The sequence below is a fragment of the Mytilus californianus genome, unplaced genomic scaffold, assembly GCF_021869535.1.
Source record: "Mytilus californianus isolate M0D057914Y unplaced genomic scaffold, xbMytCali1.0.p SCAF_2, whole genome shotgun sequence".
Classification (NCBI taxonomy): Eukaryota; Metazoa; Mollusca; class Bivalvia; order Mytilida; family Mytilidae; genus Mytilus; species Mytilus californianus.
In genome coordinates, this window is record NW_026262668.1 from 124617397 (window position 1) to 124639078 (window position 21682).

The 21682-nt window shown below is 32.8% G+C and overlaps 1 protein-coding gene across 8 annotated transcripts in view; it reads right to left on the minus strand.

Annotated features, from left to right (window-relative positions):
* Positions 1-17640, minus strand: part of LOC127730904 (integrin alpha pat-2-like) — a 61737-nt gene extending 44097 nt beyond the window's left edge. For 4 of the 8 annotated variants that reach the window (XR_007995363.1, XM_052239517.1, XM_052239516.1 and 1 more), the window contains exons 1-7: positions 16916-17639; positions 12830-12957; positions 8814-8911; positions 6358-6585; positions 3378-3426; positions 2163-2243; positions 1196-1284 (exon numbers count right to left, since the gene is read on the minus strand). Coding sequence is in view for 7 of the 8 variants with exons in the window: in XM_052239517.1 (XP_052095477.1) it covers positions 1196-1284; positions 2163-2243; positions 3378-3426; positions 6358-6585; positions 8814-8911; positions 12830-12957; positions 16916-17097 (855 nt within the window). In the remaining variant the exon portion in view is untranslated. Of the gene's footprint in view, positions 1-1195; positions 1285-2162; positions 2244-3377; positions 3427-5586; positions 5648-6125; positions 6175-6223; positions 6275-6357; positions 6586-8813; positions 8912-12829; positions 12958-16915 lie in introns of those variants that run through there. The other 4 variants (XM_052239515.1, XM_052239518.1, XM_052239519.1 and 1 more) reach the window with 4 other exon arrangements.
* Between the last annotated feature and the right edge of the window lie 4042 nt (positions 17641-21682).

Here is a 21682-nt window from a genome sequence, read left to right on the forward strand (position 1 = left end):
TTAAGGGTCATGGATAACAACTGTGTTATTTGATTCCAAGAAGACATAATGAAAATATGTAATGATTTCTATTATAACCTATACTGCAGCTAGAACACTTCCTGTTGACTTAATCTACCAAGCATAGTAACAACAGGATATTTTATGCTATGTAGATTTCATGTTGGGTCACTTTTCTATACAATCTAGATTTCGTTTAGGGATGGAAAATAAGTTTTAATCTTTGGTTTATCAATTTCATACATATAGTTGTAACAAATTTTAGCTGCAGTATAAAAACAATAACAGGTCATTGTCAGCAAAATATATTTTTTTTTGTATTCACCCCAAAACTGTTGAAGGGCTTGGTTATTCTTGCCCTCCCTCAGTTTATAAGCCTCATACAAAAAGTTGATATTTTTCTGACATTGACCAAATATTGTATATATATTTATTGAATGTAACTTTCCCCCTATTGAATCATATACACACATTGTTTATATCTTGACATGGATCCAAGCAGGCATTTAAAACATATAGGCTAGACATTTTTTGAATACATGTAAGATATATGTTGACCTTGACCTTCAATAACTTTGTGTTAAAGTCTACATATCTTTGGTTCATAGGTAAACATTACTTGAAGTATGACATGGATCAAAGCACCAAGTGCAAAATTATGGACCAGAATTAATTTCAGCACATGAACGAGCTGTAACATTGATCTTCAAGACAAGAATTGGTGTTAAGGTCGGGGTAACAATTATCTGAAGAATAAATTATATCAATGTCATCTTGTAAAACCGTTAATGACGTACCCTTTGGTCAAGGACAACAATAAATCAATGTATGAATAAGATCTTTGTAATATTCAAGAAAGGTCTGCCCATTTGCAAATCCAAAGGGCAAAAAATACTTGAAGTATAAATAAGATGAGAAGCTGATTACTAGAAATGGACTTCTGAACAGATCTATGTAATTTATAAGGTAGATAATGACATACACTAAGGAAAAGAGTCATAATCATTTAATTAGACTCACACAAGACAATATAATTTTCACACAAAGTGTTGGTATTTTACCATGAGAAAAAAAAACACAATTACAGAATCATTAAAATGAGCATAACAGATACAAAAATGTTTAAAATCATCATCTACACCTACATTTACATTCTACACCAGCCTAAGTGAATTCAAGTGAAAGTTATTCCTACCTGTCCTGTTCCACTATTACCTCGTGGACCACCTAAAGCAATATAATTAGCACCATCTCCCAAAAACTTCCCTGATGTTAAAGCATACCCTGGAAATAGATGTAACATAATTAATTACTCTCTTAAGAAAAATTGACTTGATGTGGTTTTGGCTATTCTTTTTAGATTCCTGTTGTCACAAAGCTACTGAGTTGCTACTTTATTTTTCAAGCAGTTATACATCCTTTGGTTTCAGATTTTTGTGCTTGAGGATTCCTGATGAAGACAAATCCAGATGTGCTTGAGCATTCCTGATGAAGACAAATCCAGATGTGCTTGAGGATTCCTGATGAAGACTAATCCAGATGTGCTTGAGCATTTCTGATGAAGACTAATCCAGATGTGCTTGAGGATTCCTGATGAAGACTAATCCAGGAAGGTTCAAATGTATATAGTGTTATTTTCATTTTAAAGAAAAACTCTTTTATCATAAATGTTAAACTCTTCATTTTGTTTTACTCGTAAAAATGAGAATTAATTTTCATACTTGAATTACACATTGTTATCTGGATGTTAACTAGAGACTTTGTTTTGTTTAACAAGGAAAATACATTTTTTATCTATGCCTTTACTTTTTGTATTTTAGATGTTTATTTCTGGATTTTTAACCACCTTTGAATGCAACAAATTTAGTTTAGGTATTCTGTAATAGTGATAGTTGTTTTAACTTCTATGTTATTTTGTCTCTGGAAGAGAGTTGTCTTATTGGCAATGATACCACATCTTTTTATTTTTATATATTTTTTACTGGTCTGACTGTATTGTGCTTGCAGTTTTTTTCTGATTGATATAATAGATGAAAGGTTCAGTCAGTTTAACCCATCATATGTTTATATACCTTATAAAGTTAATACTAAAAGAGTATGTAAGAAAGCTGCAAGAATTATATCTGTTTCAATATAACTGAAATATTTCTAACGGTACTCACCAAAATAATCATTGTTTCTCTCCTGGTCGTATGGTTCTGATGCTATCTTTACTACATTGTTCCCAAATTCAACAATACCACCTGAAAGAAAAAGAAAATATTTAAATGTCAAAGTCATCATAATATGTGCACACAATACAATGCAAGCTAAGTTAAAATATAATATTCAATTAAACACATTTTTTCTAGAGGTTATTGATGTGTAAACTGAGCAAATTAACTCACAAATAACATAGAAATTAACAACTATAGGTCACTGTACCGCCTTCAACATTGAGCAAAACCCATTCTGCCTAATCAGCTAGACTAACAACTAATAACAATACCCAAGAGTGCACATGCTGAAATGTCTCACCTGCTTTACTTATCATAATTGAATTAATACTGAAAGTGTGTAATATGAAAGTTTTACAATAGGTTTCAAATAAAATTAACATTATCAATCATCAATGTAAATGAGATCAAGTTCAGGTGAACCCTGCCAGACAGACATGTACACCTTTCAATTATACCATACACCAACTTACCTGAACCAAACTTTAACCTACCATAGACCAACACTTTAACCTAAAATTGGACAGACAGACATGTCCAGACAGACAGACAGACAGACAGACACGGACACAGAACAGACAGACAGACAGACAGACAGACAGACAGAAGACAGACAAACAGTTAGACAGACAGACAGACAGACATGTATACCTTTCAATTATACCATACACCAACTTACCTGAACCAAACTTTAACCTACCATAGACCAACACTTTAACCTGCTATTGGACAGACAGACAGACAGACATGTCCAGACAGACAGACAGACAGACAGACAGACAGACAGACAGACAGACAGACAGACAGACAGACAGACAGACAGACAGACAGACAGACAGACAGACAGGGACACAGAACAGACAGACAGACAGACAGACAGACAGACAGAAGACAGACAAACAGTTAGACAGACAGACAGACAGACATGTATACCTTTCAATTATACCATACACCAACTTACCTGAACCAAACTTTAACCTACCATAGACCAACACTTTAACCTGCTATTGGACAGACAGACAGACAGACAGACCAGAGACCAGAGAATATAATGCCCCTCTACTATGGTAGGCTGGCAAAAATAAATCAATATAAAAAAACAGCGGTTCTATTTCCCAAAAAATGTACAACTGATGTGGTCTGCAGTCATGATGTACATACCTGATGCATCACGTAAGCCTGGAGCACCAATAAGCATTGTTTCATCTGTCTGAAAAGAAAAAATTAAAAAGATTTATTGTTAAATATTCTCTTTTGCATTGATATACAATTTTTTTTTACAAATCACTTGTAGTTCTAAAGAAACTTGCTCCTTGTCTGCTCTGTCAGTAACTTTAGAATTTTTACTACAGCTAAGTTTCAAATGACTTTTATCCTAGTGAAAACCAAATTAATACTGTAACAAGTAGTCAGAGATTATTCTGAAGTCTGGTGGTCTTTTTTCAGACTTGTTGGGGCCATGAGAAGTCAGAGTGCAGTCCCTACAGAAAATATTTAAATTACTGACCCAGACTTGGGGTGGCAAGTTTCTGACTCGAAATCTTAAGATTCATTTTCAAGTATATACTTAATTGAATGAACTGCTCTAAAGATATAACCCAAATTTTGGGCAATTTATATATGAATATGTATACAGACATGAAAAATATATTTGGTTTAGACTGGCATGTACACCTTACAATCATTCCATATACCAAATATAGTTGACTTATCACTTATAGTACTTGAAAAACAGACCAAAACAAAAAACTTAACATTGACCAATGCACCATGAAAATGAGGTCACGGTGAGATGAAACCTGCCAGACTAACATGTACCCCTTGCAATCATTTCAGACACCACATATAGTTGACCTACTGCTTATAGTATCTGAGAAATTAACCTAATCCCGTAACTTTAACCTTGATCACTGATCCATGAAATTAGGTAGAGGTCAGGTGAACCCTGCCTGATGGACATGTTGGTGTTGCAAGGAACCCATATACCAAATATAGTTATCCTATTACTCATTATAAGTGAGAAATTCACATGACAAAAAAACTGATTTTTTTTTTCAAGCAGTCACTGAACCATGAAAACGAGGTCAAGGACAATGGACATATGACAGATGAAAACTTCGTAAAATAAGGTATCTGCATACAAGGTATGACACATCCAGGTCTTCTACCTTCTGAAATATAAAGCTTTATACAAATAGTTTACACCGCTGCCGCCCCCGCCCCTGGATAGTAATACCTATGTCTCGAATACTGAGACTTTTGTCGCAGGCGACACAAAAACTGTGAAAATCCATTGATATGGACTGTACTAGATAGGACTAACAGTGACTACCTACAATGAAGTAGTAACTGCTTTAGGCAGTGACTTTCTGGACAGAGCAAAATTCTGTTCATAGAATCTACTTGGAACATACTCACACAATGCTGGAATAATAACAGAAGTTGTACAGTAGCTATAATGTGTAGCTTGACCATTACAACATATATGTAGAATGTAAATCTGGATATAAATTGAATTTTCTAATTCTGAAACATTATTTGACCAATTTGTTTGTTACAATACCAGTGATATTTGCAAGAAGGATATTCATAAACCACCCATTATCCCTCCTCCTTTTAAGCAATTTAGTTTTGGATGGCTTTAGTTTTCACTTCAATAGTCTAAATGTGCATATTACCTTTTAACTAGGAATGCAATACTCTTAGTCTTTTTATTGATTGTCATGTTTTGTGCATTATCCTATTGATATTCATTAGTTCTTATTTTCCTTAAAAATCAGTTGCTTTAGTACTTTTAATGTATCAACTAAGCAACATTTCTAAAAACAAAAGGCTCCCTTATATTGTACGGACATTGGTCTATACATCATGGCAACTTACATCTCCAATATATTGTACAGACATTGATCTAAACATCATGGCAACTTACATCTCCAATATATTGTACAGACATTGATCTATACATCATGGCAACTTACATCTCCAGTATATTGTACAGACATTGATCTATACATAATGGCAACTTACATCTCCAGTATATTGTACAGATATAGATCTATACATCATGGCAACTTATATCTCCAGTATATTGTACAGATATAGATCTATACATCATGGCAACCTACATCTCCAGTATATTGTACAGCTATAGATCTATACATCATGGCAACTTACATCTCCAGTATATTGTACGAACATTGATTTATATATCATGGCAACTTACATCTCCAGTATATTGCATGGACATTGATCTATACATCATGACAACTTACATCTCCCGTATATTGTTCAGATATTGATCTATACATCATGGCAACTTACATCTCCAGTATATTGTACGGACATTGATCTATACATCATGGCAACTTACATCTCCAGTATATTGCATGGACATTGATCTATACATCATGGCAACTTACATCTCCAATATATTGTACAGACATTGATCTAAACATCATGGCAACTTACATCTCCTATATATTGTACAGACATTGATCTAAACATTGTGGCAACTTACATCTCCAGTATATTGTACAGACATTGATCTAAACATCATGGCAACTTACATCTCCAATATATTGTACAGACATTGATCTAAACATCATGGCAACTTACATCTCCAGTATATTGTACAGATATTGATCTATACATCATGGCAACTTACATCTTCAGTATATTGTACGGACATTGATCTATACATCATGGCAACTCACATCTCCAGTATATTGTACGGACATTGATCTATACATCATGACAGCTTACATCTCTCGTATATTGTTCAGATATTGATCTATACATAATGGCAACTAACATCTCCAGTATATTGTACAGACATTGTTCTATACATCATGGCAACTTACATATACAGTATATTGCATGGACATTGATCTATACATCATGGCAATTTACATCTCCAGTATATTGTACAGACATTGATCTATACATCATAGCAACTTACATCTCCCATATATTGTACAGATATTGATCTATACATCATGGCAACTTACATCTCCAGTATATTGTACAGACATTGATCTATACATCATAGCAACTTACATCTCCCATATATTTAACCGACATTGATCTATACATCATGGCAACTTACATCTCCCGTATATCGTATGGACATTGATCTACTTACATCTCCAGTATATCGTACGGACAGTCCCATCATGCCATTCATGTAATGGTAATAATAATGTGACTCATTTAGGGTCCTTTGATCTTTATCTTTTGACAAGAATGCATATTTGTCTACTAAGGAAGAGTCCAAAACTCTTGGGATTTCATAGCAAATACCATTCATGTGGGACAATGGAGTTTGGTTTTCAAGCTTTTCAATGTCATTTTGCCATCTTGGAGCACAAACCTAAAAATAGAATAAAAGTCGCTATCACTTTTATTTAGTAAAACAACAACAATCATTGTGTTGGTATTTTTTTGATAAACATAAATTCACTAATTCATAGCTTGAAGCAAGACAAAAATGTTTCATTTTGTACAGTGATATTCTAAACCGTTTTTTTCTTGGCATTGCGCAATATTTTGTCTTTCTCTTCTGTCTATATATAGCATTGCTGTATAAGATCTACAGTAAAGTACATCCACCAATATTACAGTGTGGGCAGCATAATTTCATTTCAACAGGATAAGAAGCACTTTGATATTAAGAAGATATAAAGATGTAAGTGGAGCTTGTTTTTTAAAAGTGTGCATTTTTTTACTGTTTTAATACTGTTTATTAGTTTGTACTTTTTATCCATTAAATTATCATTATAAAGTTCACTGAATTTCCTTCACTGATTTTTAGAATATGTTTTGTTTACATTACTAGTACTGTTAAGTGGTTTATTTTCTCATCAATGATCAATGGAGAGGGTTGAGATGATCAATGAAGAGGGTTGTGATCTTAAACAAGAGTGCACACCCTGAAATGTCTCGCCTTCTTTACTAATCATTGATATTATGTTGATAGTCCTAAATATAAAGCTTTATTACAACTGTCACATAAACTTCACATTAACCAAGTAAACTAAACATTGACCAATGAACCATGAAAATGAGGTCAAGGTCAGATGAACCATGCTAGGCAGGCATGTACAGCTAACAATTCTTCCATACAACAAATATAGTTGACCTATTGCTTATAGTTTAAGAAAAACAGACGAAAACACAAAAACTTAACACTGAGCAATGAACCTTGAAAATGAGGTCAAGGTCAAATAAAACCTGCGTGACTGACATATAGATCATAAAATATTTCCATACACCAAATATAGTTGAACTATTGCATATAGTATTAGAAAAAAAGACCAAAACTCAAAAACTTAACTTTGACCACTGAACCATGAAAATGAGGTCAAGGTAAGATGACACCTGCCAGCTAGACATGTACACCTTACAATCATTCCATACACCAAATATAGCTGACCTATTGCATGCAGTATTAGAAAAAAAGACCAAAACTCAAAAACTTAACTTTGACCACTGAACCATGAAAATGAGGTCAAGGTCAGATGACACCTGCCAGCTAGACATGTACACCTTACAATCATTCCATACACCTAATATAGTAGACCTATTGCATACAGTATAAGAAAAACAGACCAAAACACAAAAACTTAACTATAACCACTGAACCATGAAAATGAGGTCAAGGTCAGATGACACCTGCCAGTTGGACATGTACACCTTACAGTCCTTCCATACACCGAATATACTAGACCTATTGCTTATAGTATCTGAGATATGGACTTGACCACGAAAACTTAACCTTGTTCACTGATCCATGAAATGAGGTCAAGGTCAAGTGAAAACTGTCTGACGGGCATGAGGACCTTGCAAGGTACGCACATACCAAATATAGTTATCCTATTACTTATAATAAGAGAGAATTTAACATTACAAAAAATCTGAACTTTTTTTTCAAGTAGTCACTGAACCATGAAAATGAGGTCAAGGACATTGGACATGTGACTGACGGAAACTTCGTAACATGAGGCATCCATATACAAAGTATGAAGCATCCAGGTCTTCCATCTTCTAAAATATAAAGCTTTTAAGAAGTTAGCTAACGCCGCCGCCGCCGCCGCCGGATCGCTATCCCTATGTCGAGCTTTCTGCGACAAAAGTCGCAGGCTCGACAAAAACTAGTTTAATCCCTTAATATATTTATTTGCGAGTACCAAGTCTGTCATCAGTATTTATTATTTCAGGAATATATGACTGTTTTGGAAGCCTTGGATCAATACCCAATTATCAAACTTTCATATAATTGTTCATATGAATATTTCTGCTAAGTTTGGTTTGATTTGCTTCAGTGGTTCTGGAATAGAGGTTCAGAAAGATGGAGGGACAAGAAGCAACAGATGAAGTCCATAAAGGACTATAGTCACAGGTTATGGAAGGATTACTCACACAAACCATTGTCAGTGGATGATAAATGATAGTGTGAAAGATCACACGACCTTTGGCCAAGTGATTTAAAAGTATTAAGACAATAACTACAACAAACATTACAGCATCATCACATAATCAATTGTTTTATGTTATATTAATTACTGTAAAGTTTCAAATCTCTCAGAGATGTATACCTACCAACACAGCATCACCAACAGCAAGAGATGCACCTAGCCATCCATTATCTTTTCCATGGTAAATCTGCTCATGAGCATAATCTGTGTCTTCAACATTTCCTTTAAAAGAACATGCACACATATTTATCAAACCTTACTTATATCATTAAACTTCAAATAACTTAAACAAACTTACTTATCTAATGAGGGTTGCAGACTTAATTCACTTCTTTCACATAATCCAGGCTTGAATTGCCTTGAAACTCAAATTTTTAAATGAAAATGTCTAAGTACCATGGTAGAAAATAAGTTTAGTTCAATAACTTCTCACATATTATGTATAGTTGGTTTACTGCATCATGACATTTATCCCATATCACCCATCATACTTATAATGGAAATGTCTATTGGTGAAGGTTTATATTGACCTCTAGATTTCACACTTTTATTTTTTTACATGTTGTTTGGTTTCTGTCTCTTTTGAGTACAAAAACATGTGTACCACTCATCTACTTGTTATAATATTAAATTTTTACAACTGCAATTCAAATAATTTGAAAAATTTTGTCAATAATTTCAGTAGTTTTCTAGTCTTGAATTGTGTTCATCTCTTGTCCATTGTTTAAAATGCTGACCCCTATATGTCTACTTTAATAAACTTGTATAGCTGGTCTAGTTGACATTTATTCCACATATCCTTTTATTCTTTTATAAGGTATTGAACGTCTTTATAATATAATAAAAGTCATTTGATATCTAAGTACCTTTAATCAGGGATGTACTATATCATTGGGTTAGTAGTATTTAGCTGTCTGGATATAGACTACTAGGTGGTCAGTCTCTGAAGGTTCATAATTTTGACTTTTCTAAATATTACTGTCAACAACTGTAAATATGTCTGTCTCTATACTTAGCTCAGCAGGTGTAAAAGTTGGAAATTATGGCTTACAAGAAAACTTTATAAGTATTGAATTATTTATACCTAAATCTCTCAGCATGAATAGATTCACATTTAACCACTTAAACAGTCTGATACCTCTACTTAAGTGTTTAAATGTCAAGGACCTTTACTGTGTATCACATAAACTGTTCTTAATGCTAAATACCTATAACATTGCAAAATATTTCTCAATTTTCATCAAAATCAGACAGTAAACATGATAAAGGTAAATAAGAATGCAATATTTTTCATTAGAGTAATGATATATAACTGAATTATTATTTATTCAATCATGACACAATATTTTCATACCAAATTTTTCACATCACTAATTAAAAATTGTTGATAACTTTCCTATTAACAGGAAGGAAAACTGAATTATAATCTTTCTAAAAGTACATTTTTCACACTAAGTAGTACTTGGGGTCATACTTTTATGATGTATAGGTTTAAAATAAATGGTATTAATACTTTTGTGTGAAGTCGTGGATCTAGCTTTTAAAAAGGCTTCCCCTAAGACCTCTATAAATCTGCCTCTAGTAAGAGTTTTGACATATAAGCCTCAGTGCATCTATATTTTGTGTAAATATTACTCTCAGAGTGAAATAATACAGATACAATGTATCAAAAAATTCAAAAATGTCAAGATAATTATTTAATTTGAACCTTAACTGTTTAAACTGGTTACCTTTTAAGATTTTATTTAAATCAAAGCTGACTATATATAATGTGTTTACTCTCTTTGTGACTGATATTCTTATAAATGCAAGATTTCAAGAGTTTATAGTATTCACAAAAGGTTTAACCTAAGAAAAGGAAATATCATGTGCATGTGATGTAATTCTTGAAGGACTTTACATACTATATGTTTAATAGAGCCTGTTTTTGCTATATCTGCATAAAAAATATATCAGATTACAATCTATCCCTACCACTTGACAGATAAATGACAAAAGGATTATAAATCAATTTCACCTCAGGTCACAAAAATGTATACCAATAAGGTTAATCCTTTAAAAATTAAATTTACAAAAATATCCTTTGCATTTCTCTCTTTTTCACTTCTGCATGTTTGCTTTGTGAGATGGGTTGCTAAGTTCCTCATGTATCAATATCATGCATTTTATATTATAAGTTTTCATATCACCTTTTTACAAGGATCATATAAAAAAGATATTGATCAACAAGACTGACCAGTATCACACTGAATGCTAAATATTCCAAAAATTAAATTAAAAACCACCAACAAACTGTTAACTTCTTATTCACGAAACAATTAAAAATCTGACCGCAATGACATAAAACATATCCTCCCTAAGGAATGTGTCTAAAATTTATCATTCTTTTTATATATTATGTCATATTTACACACCTGGAATCTTTTTTTCCTGACTCAACTAATATTTATACATTATTATTTCTATTCGCATTTAGTGGCCATTCTCACACAAATGTTTTAATGGATAGGTCAAACTTTTCACTTTGTATCTTCCAATTGTACAGAATCAATTTTTTTTAATAAAAACCAAGCATTCTGTGAGTATTGCATGGCAATACATAGTCCCCTTAGTACCGGTTAAAAATTCAATGTAATGGAATGAAATTCTAACTTGATCTATAACTTGTCATGGTGTAAACTACATAAAAACATCAAGTCAAAATCTTCAAACATGACAAAAAAAACTGTTGAAAACTCTTCACAAAATCATCAGACAGGAACAAAATTCCAACTTGATTTGTAACTTGTCATGATAAAACTATATACTAATTATCAAATCAATATCGGGCCTCTGTGGCCGAGTGGTCTAAGTAGTTACTACTGTAATCACTAGTCAGTCAACACTGAGGTTGTGAGTTCGAACCCCGCTCATGCGGGTGCACTCGACTCCAATCTTAATTGACTAGGATTGTCAGTTTTCCTATCGAAGGTCAGTGGTTTTCTCCGGGCACTCCGGCTTCCTCCACCAATAAAAACTGGCCGCCACGAAATAGCCCAAAAGCAGTGCTTAAAAGTGGCGTTAAAACACCAAAAATCAAATCAAATCATACAACCGACCAACTATCACAACATTTTGTTTCTGTAAAAAAGTTTTTAAACTACTCCATGTCATTTCCTAATCATGATAATCTGTATACCCCAAGAAACATATTGCTAAGGCAAACTGCTGATAAAAGAATAAAGAGATTTTATTTTTTTATACAGACTTCATTACCTACAATATCAGCTGGCTCGTTTGATATTCTAACTGATAGTCAGTATTTAGAACAAACATGTCATTATTCTATGTAAATATATGTCCCTATCAGCTTCATTGAGTTAATTGAGGAGTGAATGTGACTGGTCTTTACACAGTAGAACAACTACTTTCTAAGGATGGACCATTGAAAAACAACTGACCTGTTGTTGGTTAACATTCATATATTAATATTACAGGCATAATCATGTCTTATGATTTTTTGTGACAATGTTTGGTTGCCATTTCATATTGAAAAATGCCCTAATCTCCTTGACCTTTTAATCGAAATGATTATTAATATAATATTCCTAGAAGGGGTCAGATTGAAGTTACATTTAGTGTTATTTTGTATTTGTAAGAATATGAAATGCCTAAAAGTTTTATGTTAAGATACATATACACATGACATACCAAACATTCCTATTGTACAGGAAGATAATGAAGATACTGGTAACCACAAATTATAATCGCTCCCAAAAAAAATATCACTTATGCATGACAAGTCAAGTTTTAGTTACTTTTTGTATATATTATTAGAGTACATTAATATTACATGTACAAAGGTATAAACACGAGGACATTTTTTTCTAGGAAATATCTATTTTCTTGGGTAATTGTTTCAGTTTTGTATTTTAATAACGGCTGAACCAACTGTCACTAAAAGATAGTTGCAACAATAGGAAAAATAAACAATTAAATTGAATCCAGTTCTTCATTTGTTTCAACTTTTATCAACTTACTTGTACAATTTACTCTAATTAAACTAATAATAGATGTTGCAAAAGAATGTGGAAGAAATTTTATTTTTTAACCCAGATCTTGGAAGCTAGAAGAACTAATACAGCACTTTGTTTGACTTACCTCCTCTTCCTATCATTATTTGTTCACATGATGAAGAGGTACCGAAAGGATCACATTTAAATAGGGCACCAGGATGATTTAAACTTGACTGGAACTTGTCCTGCGATGTCGGTGCACCAACTAAAATCCTGTGATGATAAATTAATAGAAATATACAGCATTATCACAAATCATACTTTACAGTTATTATAGCAAGATGTCAACTTTCATGGTATCATTCCCTAAGCAAGGTAAATTGGCAAATGATACATAATTTTTTGCCAAATTAGAATGACTTGCGATTAAATCTGCAGAAAATGGCAAGTGACTTCTTTTCCAGAATTGGGACAATTAGAGCTTGACACACAAATGTATTATATAGAAACCTGTCTATTGTTGAAGACTGTAAGTTGACTGTTGATGTGTTTTGGTTGCTTGTGTCATTGGGTTGCTGTCTCATATTGTATTCATTTACACCATATAGCCTCTTACTCATAAGCAATAATGAACAAGCATTCTGAGAGTATTGCATGGAAATACATAGCCCCCTACCGGTTAAAAATTCATTGTAATGGAACAAAATGCTAACATGATCTATAACTTGTCATGGTGTAAACTATATAACAAATATCAAGTCAATATCTCCAAGCATGAGGAAAAAAAGGACAATAACTGTGCACAAAATCATCAGACCGGAACAAAATTCGAACTTGATCTGTAACTTGTCATGATATAACTACATACCAATTATCAAATCAATATTTTCAAGCATGATAAAAAATAGTGCGCAAAACTGATCATTTGGGTGAATTTTCTAAGTCCAAGGACCATAACTCTGCACAAAATCATCAGACCAGAAGGTCCGAGTACACAGTTATCGTCCTTTGATTTTCGTTGTCCATGAATAAAGTCCCTAGTGTGGACAGTGTGTTACTTGCCAATTTTTTTTATACCCCTTCCAAATTTATTTCTTCATGTTTTATGCCTCAAATAGCAAGTAGGGGGATAAAATTACACTGTAAAAAAATTTGATTCATGAATTTTTAAATAAAGTAGTGATTTGGTCCAGCTGGAAAAGGTTAAAAATTAGCATTTCGGAAGCTGTCAAAAGATTTCAAGACCCCCTTAACATAAAATTATCCATATTTTGAGTTAGAGCTGATGAAGTTTTCTATGATTTTGATATAATTTGTCCCAAAAGTAGTACAACACACTGTAAAAATATAATTGAGAAAGAGCAGGTGGGATTTTTTTTATTTCCATTTATTGTCTAAAAGAAATGCACTACGAAATAACTGTGTACTCGGACCTAAGAACAAAATTCAAACATGATCTGTATCTTGTCATGATAAAACTATATACCAATTATCAAATCAATACCTTCAAGCATGAAGAAAAAAAGTGTGGAAAACTGATTATTTGAGTGAATTTTCTAAGTCCAGGGACCATAACCATGATAACTCTGCACAAAATCATCAGACCGCAAGAAAATTCGAATTTGATCTGTAACTGGTCATGATAAAACTATATACCAATTATCAAATCAATACCTTCAAGCATGACGAAAAAATGTGTTGAAAACTGATAATTTGAATGAATTTTCAAAGTCCAAGGACCATAACTCTGCACAAAATCATCAGACCGGAACAAAATTCAAACTTGACCTGTAACTTGTCATGATAAAACAATACACCAAATATCAAATCAATATCTCCAAGCATGAAGAAAAAAAGTGTGGAAAACTGATTTGCCGGACTGACGGACGGACAAACAGACAGACAGACAGAGTGCAAACCTAAAGTCCCCTTTGACTTCGGTAGGGGACTAAAAACAAATATGCCATTATCATGATTATTCTATATTAAACAGGATAAACTGAGGTAACTATCAATAACCATGATAACAAGACAAATTATTGGGTGATAAAAATTACAATGTACATGTAATCTTTAACCCTTTCAGGGACTGAATCAAAACAAACTGACATGGTCAAAAGATTTATATGTTTCTGACAGTTTTCAATTTTATATATGACAATTTTCTTTCAATTAACATAAGTTATATGTCAGATTTTGACATAACTAACATGTTTGAAATGTCCATTGTGAGTTGTCTCCCTTCAGGGTATGTCTAATGTGTTTTGATGCATGTTTTTGTGTGTTTATATTATTTATAGTTTAATGTTTGAGTTTGCATATGATGTTATATACCTGATAAAATGTATGTACATTCATACAAAGTAACCATTATACTGGACTGTTTATCAGGATTATGCTTTTTCAAAGAACTATAACAATCTCCTTTTTTCAAAATGCATTCAGCTTACTACACCAATGGCAATTGTAATATAAACATGGAATATTGCTAATTCAAATATAACATTTTCAACTTTACATTTTGTTTATTGACCTTAATTTAATTATAAAATAAACAAAACTTTTATAGCTGCATCATGAGCTTATACTTGTACACTGTAATTACATGTAGCTACCAATTGACTGCAAATATTGTAAAAAAATTTAAATGAGGACAGCAAATGGCAAAAGTATCTTTTAATAGTGTAGCATAATAAATTATATGCCCATCATAACCCAACAAAATAGCATGCATTTAACACACTAAATCATGTTTTATTTCACTTTCTTAAGTTCAGAACAAATTTTAAATCCCATTTAAAATGGCAATTGAGAACTGATAAGAAAAAAAACAATTAAAAGACTTAAGTCACAATATATATGATATAACATGTATAACAGGTAAAGATTCCAGGCTGATCCCTATCTTTATTTTCACAAATAATTATTAACTTGTCACTGTCTACTTTATTTACCCTAAAGTCAAACATTTCAGTTTACATTATATTTCTTTTTAATTCTTACCAATCATGGTGCCTTTTAAAGTTAAGAAAAGTAAAAAATTAATTCAGATCTGCTCCATCAGTTATAAACACAAGAAGACTTGGTCAGTATACATGGTATACAAAGTGTACTAAGTCATTACATTAATAACTGCAACATTTAATTCTCTCCCTCAGTCATGTCAGTATAAAATTTTGTTTTGTACTTGTTTTATTGTTTATTGTAATAGCTGCATGATGTCCCTTGTTGGTTCATTAATTTGGAGTAAAATATATTCTCTTCTATTCTGTACTTCCATACAATTACCATAAAATAGAGATATTTTGTATCGTTCATAACAATTATTATTTGTGATGCATGGTTTGAAATACACATTCCCAGAAGGGAACATACATGTAAGTTACATTATTGTACATGTTTTAGTGAGAGATAAATGTTGAAAAATATTTCCTTTACAAGTCTTCTTCATCCATAACAAAGGTCCTAAAGGTATTACAGTCACCGCTCACATTCATGGACGCAGTATCAAGTATTCTACAATGTCATGTACAAAATGTAACCTTTCAAGGGCCAATACATAACAAGCTTTATTTTTTTTTTACTCCATTGCTATAATCTCATGGATATCAATATGAAATGGAATGACATATTTTACAAGTGTCAACTATTGAGACCAAAATAAAATATGTCAGATTTGTTCTATTTGTTCTTCTATTAAACCTGCCAGCAGAAAAAAACTGAGTAGGTAGGTGGGTAAAATCGAGTAAATACTCTGGACTTAAATGTTGCTTAACCAAAAATGTCAATAAAGTATGTTAGTAGGCATGAAACTTTAGGGTAGGTAGCTATATATACATTAATATAATAGGGATGCAGGAAACTACAATGTAAATATTTTTTTGTCTGTGCATTTTGGGGTACATGTTACTTAGCATCTGATATCAATATTAAAAAATTTTCCATTATTATAAAATATACATTGTACATGTTTGAACAGGATATATGATAACTTAAAAAAACAATAAAATTATTTGTGTGGGCAGGGGCACCATGTAAAAAAGGATATGGAGAGTTCCCAACAGATTTTGATTTAAATTTTAAATATTGAAACAGTCTTAAATTTCCACAGATACAATGTAAGTGAATTCAATATGACTTTAAATGACCCTGATTCTGTAAAATATCTAGTATAAACCTGGGACTTATACATGATCATACATTTCATTGATATGTTTCTGAATAAACTTACCATTTTTTGGGTGGAGTTTCTCTGGTCAATAAAAAGTCTGTAGTATATCCAAAATAACCTGATGCATTTGGATTTCCCTGAAACGTTTTCGCTAGGTCTATATTTAGATTAAATGAAAGCACATCTGATGTAAAATGAAAAATAATCATGAATGAACAGCAAGAAATATATTTCTTCCCCATGTTTACAAGAATGTCAACACTTGTGAATATACAAGTAAACACACTAGTACTTTGTCTAAGTTGTAAAATGTTAACTTCAGATTAAAACATTGAACACTAAAAATCCATGTGAAATTTCTTTCTCTGATGTATATTCGAGTCACAGGTTAACTAATCTAAATTCCTACTTTCTGTTTGCACACCTTAATTTATTATTCAATACACAATAACTTTTTATAAGTGAATAATCTTAAAATATGCTAGTTCCGGGTGACCTCATATTGTGTACGACGGTCTTTTCTGATCTGATGATAAAGACACTGATTCATAATATTAAATAACAACTCTCTGACCAATTTCTTTCGTCAAATAATGCGTTTCCGGTGTCCTCTCGATGAGCATGGCAGATTTTTACCTGAGCGTAAAATGTTTTTAACTGTTAAACTCCACCTGGCTTCTTCTGTTTAAATAATATGACATAAAATGTTACATGTAATATGATTACAGGTGTGTTCATAAATAACAAAGGCGATATATGTCAACCCAAAGTGTCAACTTTCGATTTGCTACTTGCACTTTCCCTGGGAATATTGGTCCGGGAATATTCACGTGCATATGTTAAGTGAGGCATAATATGGGGTCATATGAAACAGGGGCCCGAGGGGAGACTCCTGACAGGGACCACTATATCGTCACTCACATATACGAATGGTTTGCTATGTACCATAGGACCCCCCTCGTATGTGATAAATTGAATACTTATATTCTTAATACAGTAACCGCGATAGGTATAGTGTCCGGCGGAGATCGTGTTATTTTCGAGTAAATCGGTCCACTTTTTTCCGAGTGTAGATCAGGTTTTAAATCGTTTTTCGAGTGATATTACATGCGATCAGATCCAGGCGCGTAGCTCCCTATACGCCAACACGCAGTTGCGTGCACATCGGCATCGCTGAAAAAAAGGGCAAAAAAATGAATAAAATGTTTAAAGGAAACACTTGTATGTTGTCGCTTTTAATTGATGAAATGTCATTAAATTACGGCATTTTGTTTCAAAATGAAAGTTTTGTTTAAATCATGACGTACCGGTTCAAGTCGTATCATTATTATCCGTATGTATACAGTACGCACATAACATTTGAACATAGCGAAAAAGGTCAGGGGCGGGTCCAGGTGAGGGCGTAATGGGCGTACGCCCCCGCCTTTTTCAAAAAAAAAAAAATCAAAAAAAAATATCGTAATCTGCTAATACTGTATTGAATATGCCAATTTATCATATTCATTAATTAAACATATACTCTGAAAATTTTTCTAATGAATCCACTCTAGTCTAACCATTCATTGAAAATGTGAGTCCGTCGGTATTTCTGTGTTTATTTTAGGTTTTGCGTTAAGGTACATTAAATTTATACTAGTAACATGTATATTTGGTATAGCATTTTACTTCCCATCTGGATAGCCTTTGGTAGTATCATATTGTTTCAATATCCATTAGTGAGTAACTAAGTGACATTGACCTATATATTGCCATCAAGTTCAAGCACCATATTTATTTATGTACCATATACCACCTATCGGAACTAGACAGTGGCATGATTGCTTTAATTTAGTACTGTAGTACAATGACGTCATTTTTTCATATTCAATCATATATTCCACATTAAAGCCTACAAGAACGAAAGAACTTTATACTTCAGTGTTTGTTTGTCTTGTATCATATGGGTGTCGTTCAACGAAACCAGAACTTAATCTAAAATAGAGAGATATTTATCAGTCTGGCTACTTCATAATTTGATGCTAAATTGTTGAAATCCAGGAGCTTCTGAGCTTCCCCATGGACCCTCTACCAGGGCAACCGTAATTTCGCCTCCCGTTCATAAAATCCTGGCCTAGCCTCAGTAGGACTATTGAAATGTAAAGTAACGCCTTATACCCTAGCATTCAGTGGAATTTCTCGTTATTGGTCTACTGCTGTTAAGATCCATACAATCATTTTAATATACCATAGACAATTAATGGAGAGAATTCGGCATAAAAAAAAGGTCAAACCCTGACACTCTATATATAACTATAAAATATACATGCTTCAAGTCAGGAACCGTTACATTAGTGCATTTCACAATTATTTTATGTTTTTTAGCACAAAAAAAGGGCAAAAAAATGAATAAAATGTTTAAAGGAAACACATGTATGTTGTCGCTTTTAATTGATGAAATGTCATTAAATTACGGCATTTTGTTTCAAAATGAAAGTTTTGTTTAAATCATGACGTACCGGTTCAAGTCGTATCATTATTATCCGTATGTATACAGTACGCACATAACATTTCAACATAGCGAAAAGGGTCAGGGGCGGGTCCAGGTGAGGGCGTAATGGGCGTACGCCCCCGCCTTTTTAAAAAAAAAAAAATCAAAAAAAAATATCGTAATCTGCTAATACTGTATTGAATATGGCAATTTATCATATTCATTAATTAAACATATACTCTGAAAATTTTTCTAATGAATCCACTCTAGTCTAACCATTCATTGAAAATGAGAGTCCGTCGGTATTTCTGTGTTTATTTTAGGTTTTGCGTTAAGGTACATTAAATTTATACTAGTAACATGTATATTTGGTATAGCATTTTACTTCCCATCTGGATAGCCTTTGGTAGTATCATATTGTTTCAATATCCATTAGTGAGTAACTAAGTGACATTGACCTATATATTGCCATCAAGTTCAAGCACCATATTTATTTATGTACCATATACCACCTATCGGAACTAGACAGTGGCATGATTGCTTTAATTTAGTACTGTAGTACAATGACGTCAATTTTTCATATTCAATCATATATTCCACATTAAAGCCTACAAGAACGAAAGAACTTTATACTTCAGTGTTTGTTTGTCTTGTATCATATGGGTGTCGTTCAACGAAACCAGAACTTAATCTAAAATAGAGAGATATTTATCAGTCTGGCTACTTCATAATTTGATGCTAAATTGTTGAAATCCAGGAGCTTCTGAGCTTCCCAATGGACCCTCTACCAGGGCAACCGTAATTTCGCCTCCCGTTCATAAAATCCTGGCCTAGCCTCAGTAGGACTATTGAAATGTAAAGTAACGCCTTATACCCTAGCATTCAGTGGAATTTCTCGTTATTGGTCTACTGCTGTTAAGATCCATACAATCATTTTAATATACCATAGACAATTAATGGAGAGAATTCGGCATAAAAAAAAGGTCAAACCCTGACACTCTATATATAACTATAAAATATACATGCTTCAAGTCAGGAACCGTTACATTAGTGCATTTCACAATTATTTTATGTTTTTTAGCACAAAAAAAGGTCCAAAAAAATTTCGCCTCGCTCCGCTCGTCAAAAGATTTTATTCTACGCTCCCTCTTTCAAATATCCTAGAAACGCCCCTGAACGTGAAAAGGCTAAATGGAAATGACAGTTTTTTTTACTAAACCCGTTTGAACAGACTGAACGAAAGGTTCTACAAAGAAACCCATTTCCCAACAATCCTTGCCAGAGTCTGGAGAGAATATTTAATAAATCTTGACAGTGATAATGCAACTGCAAGCTCCGGCTCAGTTTCGACCGTCACCTCCAAAGCCAACACCCCTCCGTACCCAGACACGTCAATTCTGCACGATTCCAATTTGCAGATGACAGAAGTTAAGATGCAATTACTAACATCCATCTGGTAAGATGTAAATAATTTTGAATTCCCGCGATGTATGTTATTCCTCCAAGTCACTTTAAGTGTGTAAAACGTTTCCCAAAATCAAGTAATATCATATGCAAGGGGTAACTCTTTGGATTTGATGGGGTATGCGGAAATGACTCAAGTTAAAATTGTGTCCAATTCAATAGTAGAAGTCATGTCCGAGTCAAAAGTATACCGGCAAAAAAAAAATAGTGTTTCTGAAAATCCCTACCCCGAAAAACAGTCAATTTGGAAAAGTACACACGTACAGACCCGAATTATTACTATACTATGATAGATTGTGTAAATTACTACGTTTGAACCCGAATTTATCGTAGTTCTTTACACCCCGGTAAAAAACCTCAACATGAAAAACGCGTCTCTATATATATAATATATATATATTTATTTAGGATCTATCCCTTTACAACGGGGGCACTTGCGGACGGGGTATCCACAAATGCGTCTAACAGCATATGCAATGAATATATACAGACAAGTAAAAATATTCATATAACATTTTCAGAGTTAAAATTGGTACATTATAAAATAAGACATATTACATAAGAGAAATAAACATTATGTACAATATAAAAATATGAACTAAACTAAGAGCTACATAAACATATTACATAAACAAATAACATTTACAGTTTAGGTTCCAAAACCAATGATCTCTGAGAGTACATTTCACTCAACATTTTTTTACTTAAACTGTCCAAAGTTTTACTGATATAGGGATCAACCTGATAAAAACAATCACCAATCAGTATTTGTATTTTACCGTAGGACGATAACTCTGTGAAGCAGAGGCCCGGGAAAGTAAAACTTAGATAGTCATTTATATCAGTTACGTATTTATTTCGGATTGAAGAAAAGCCAGAACACTCTAGTAGGAAAT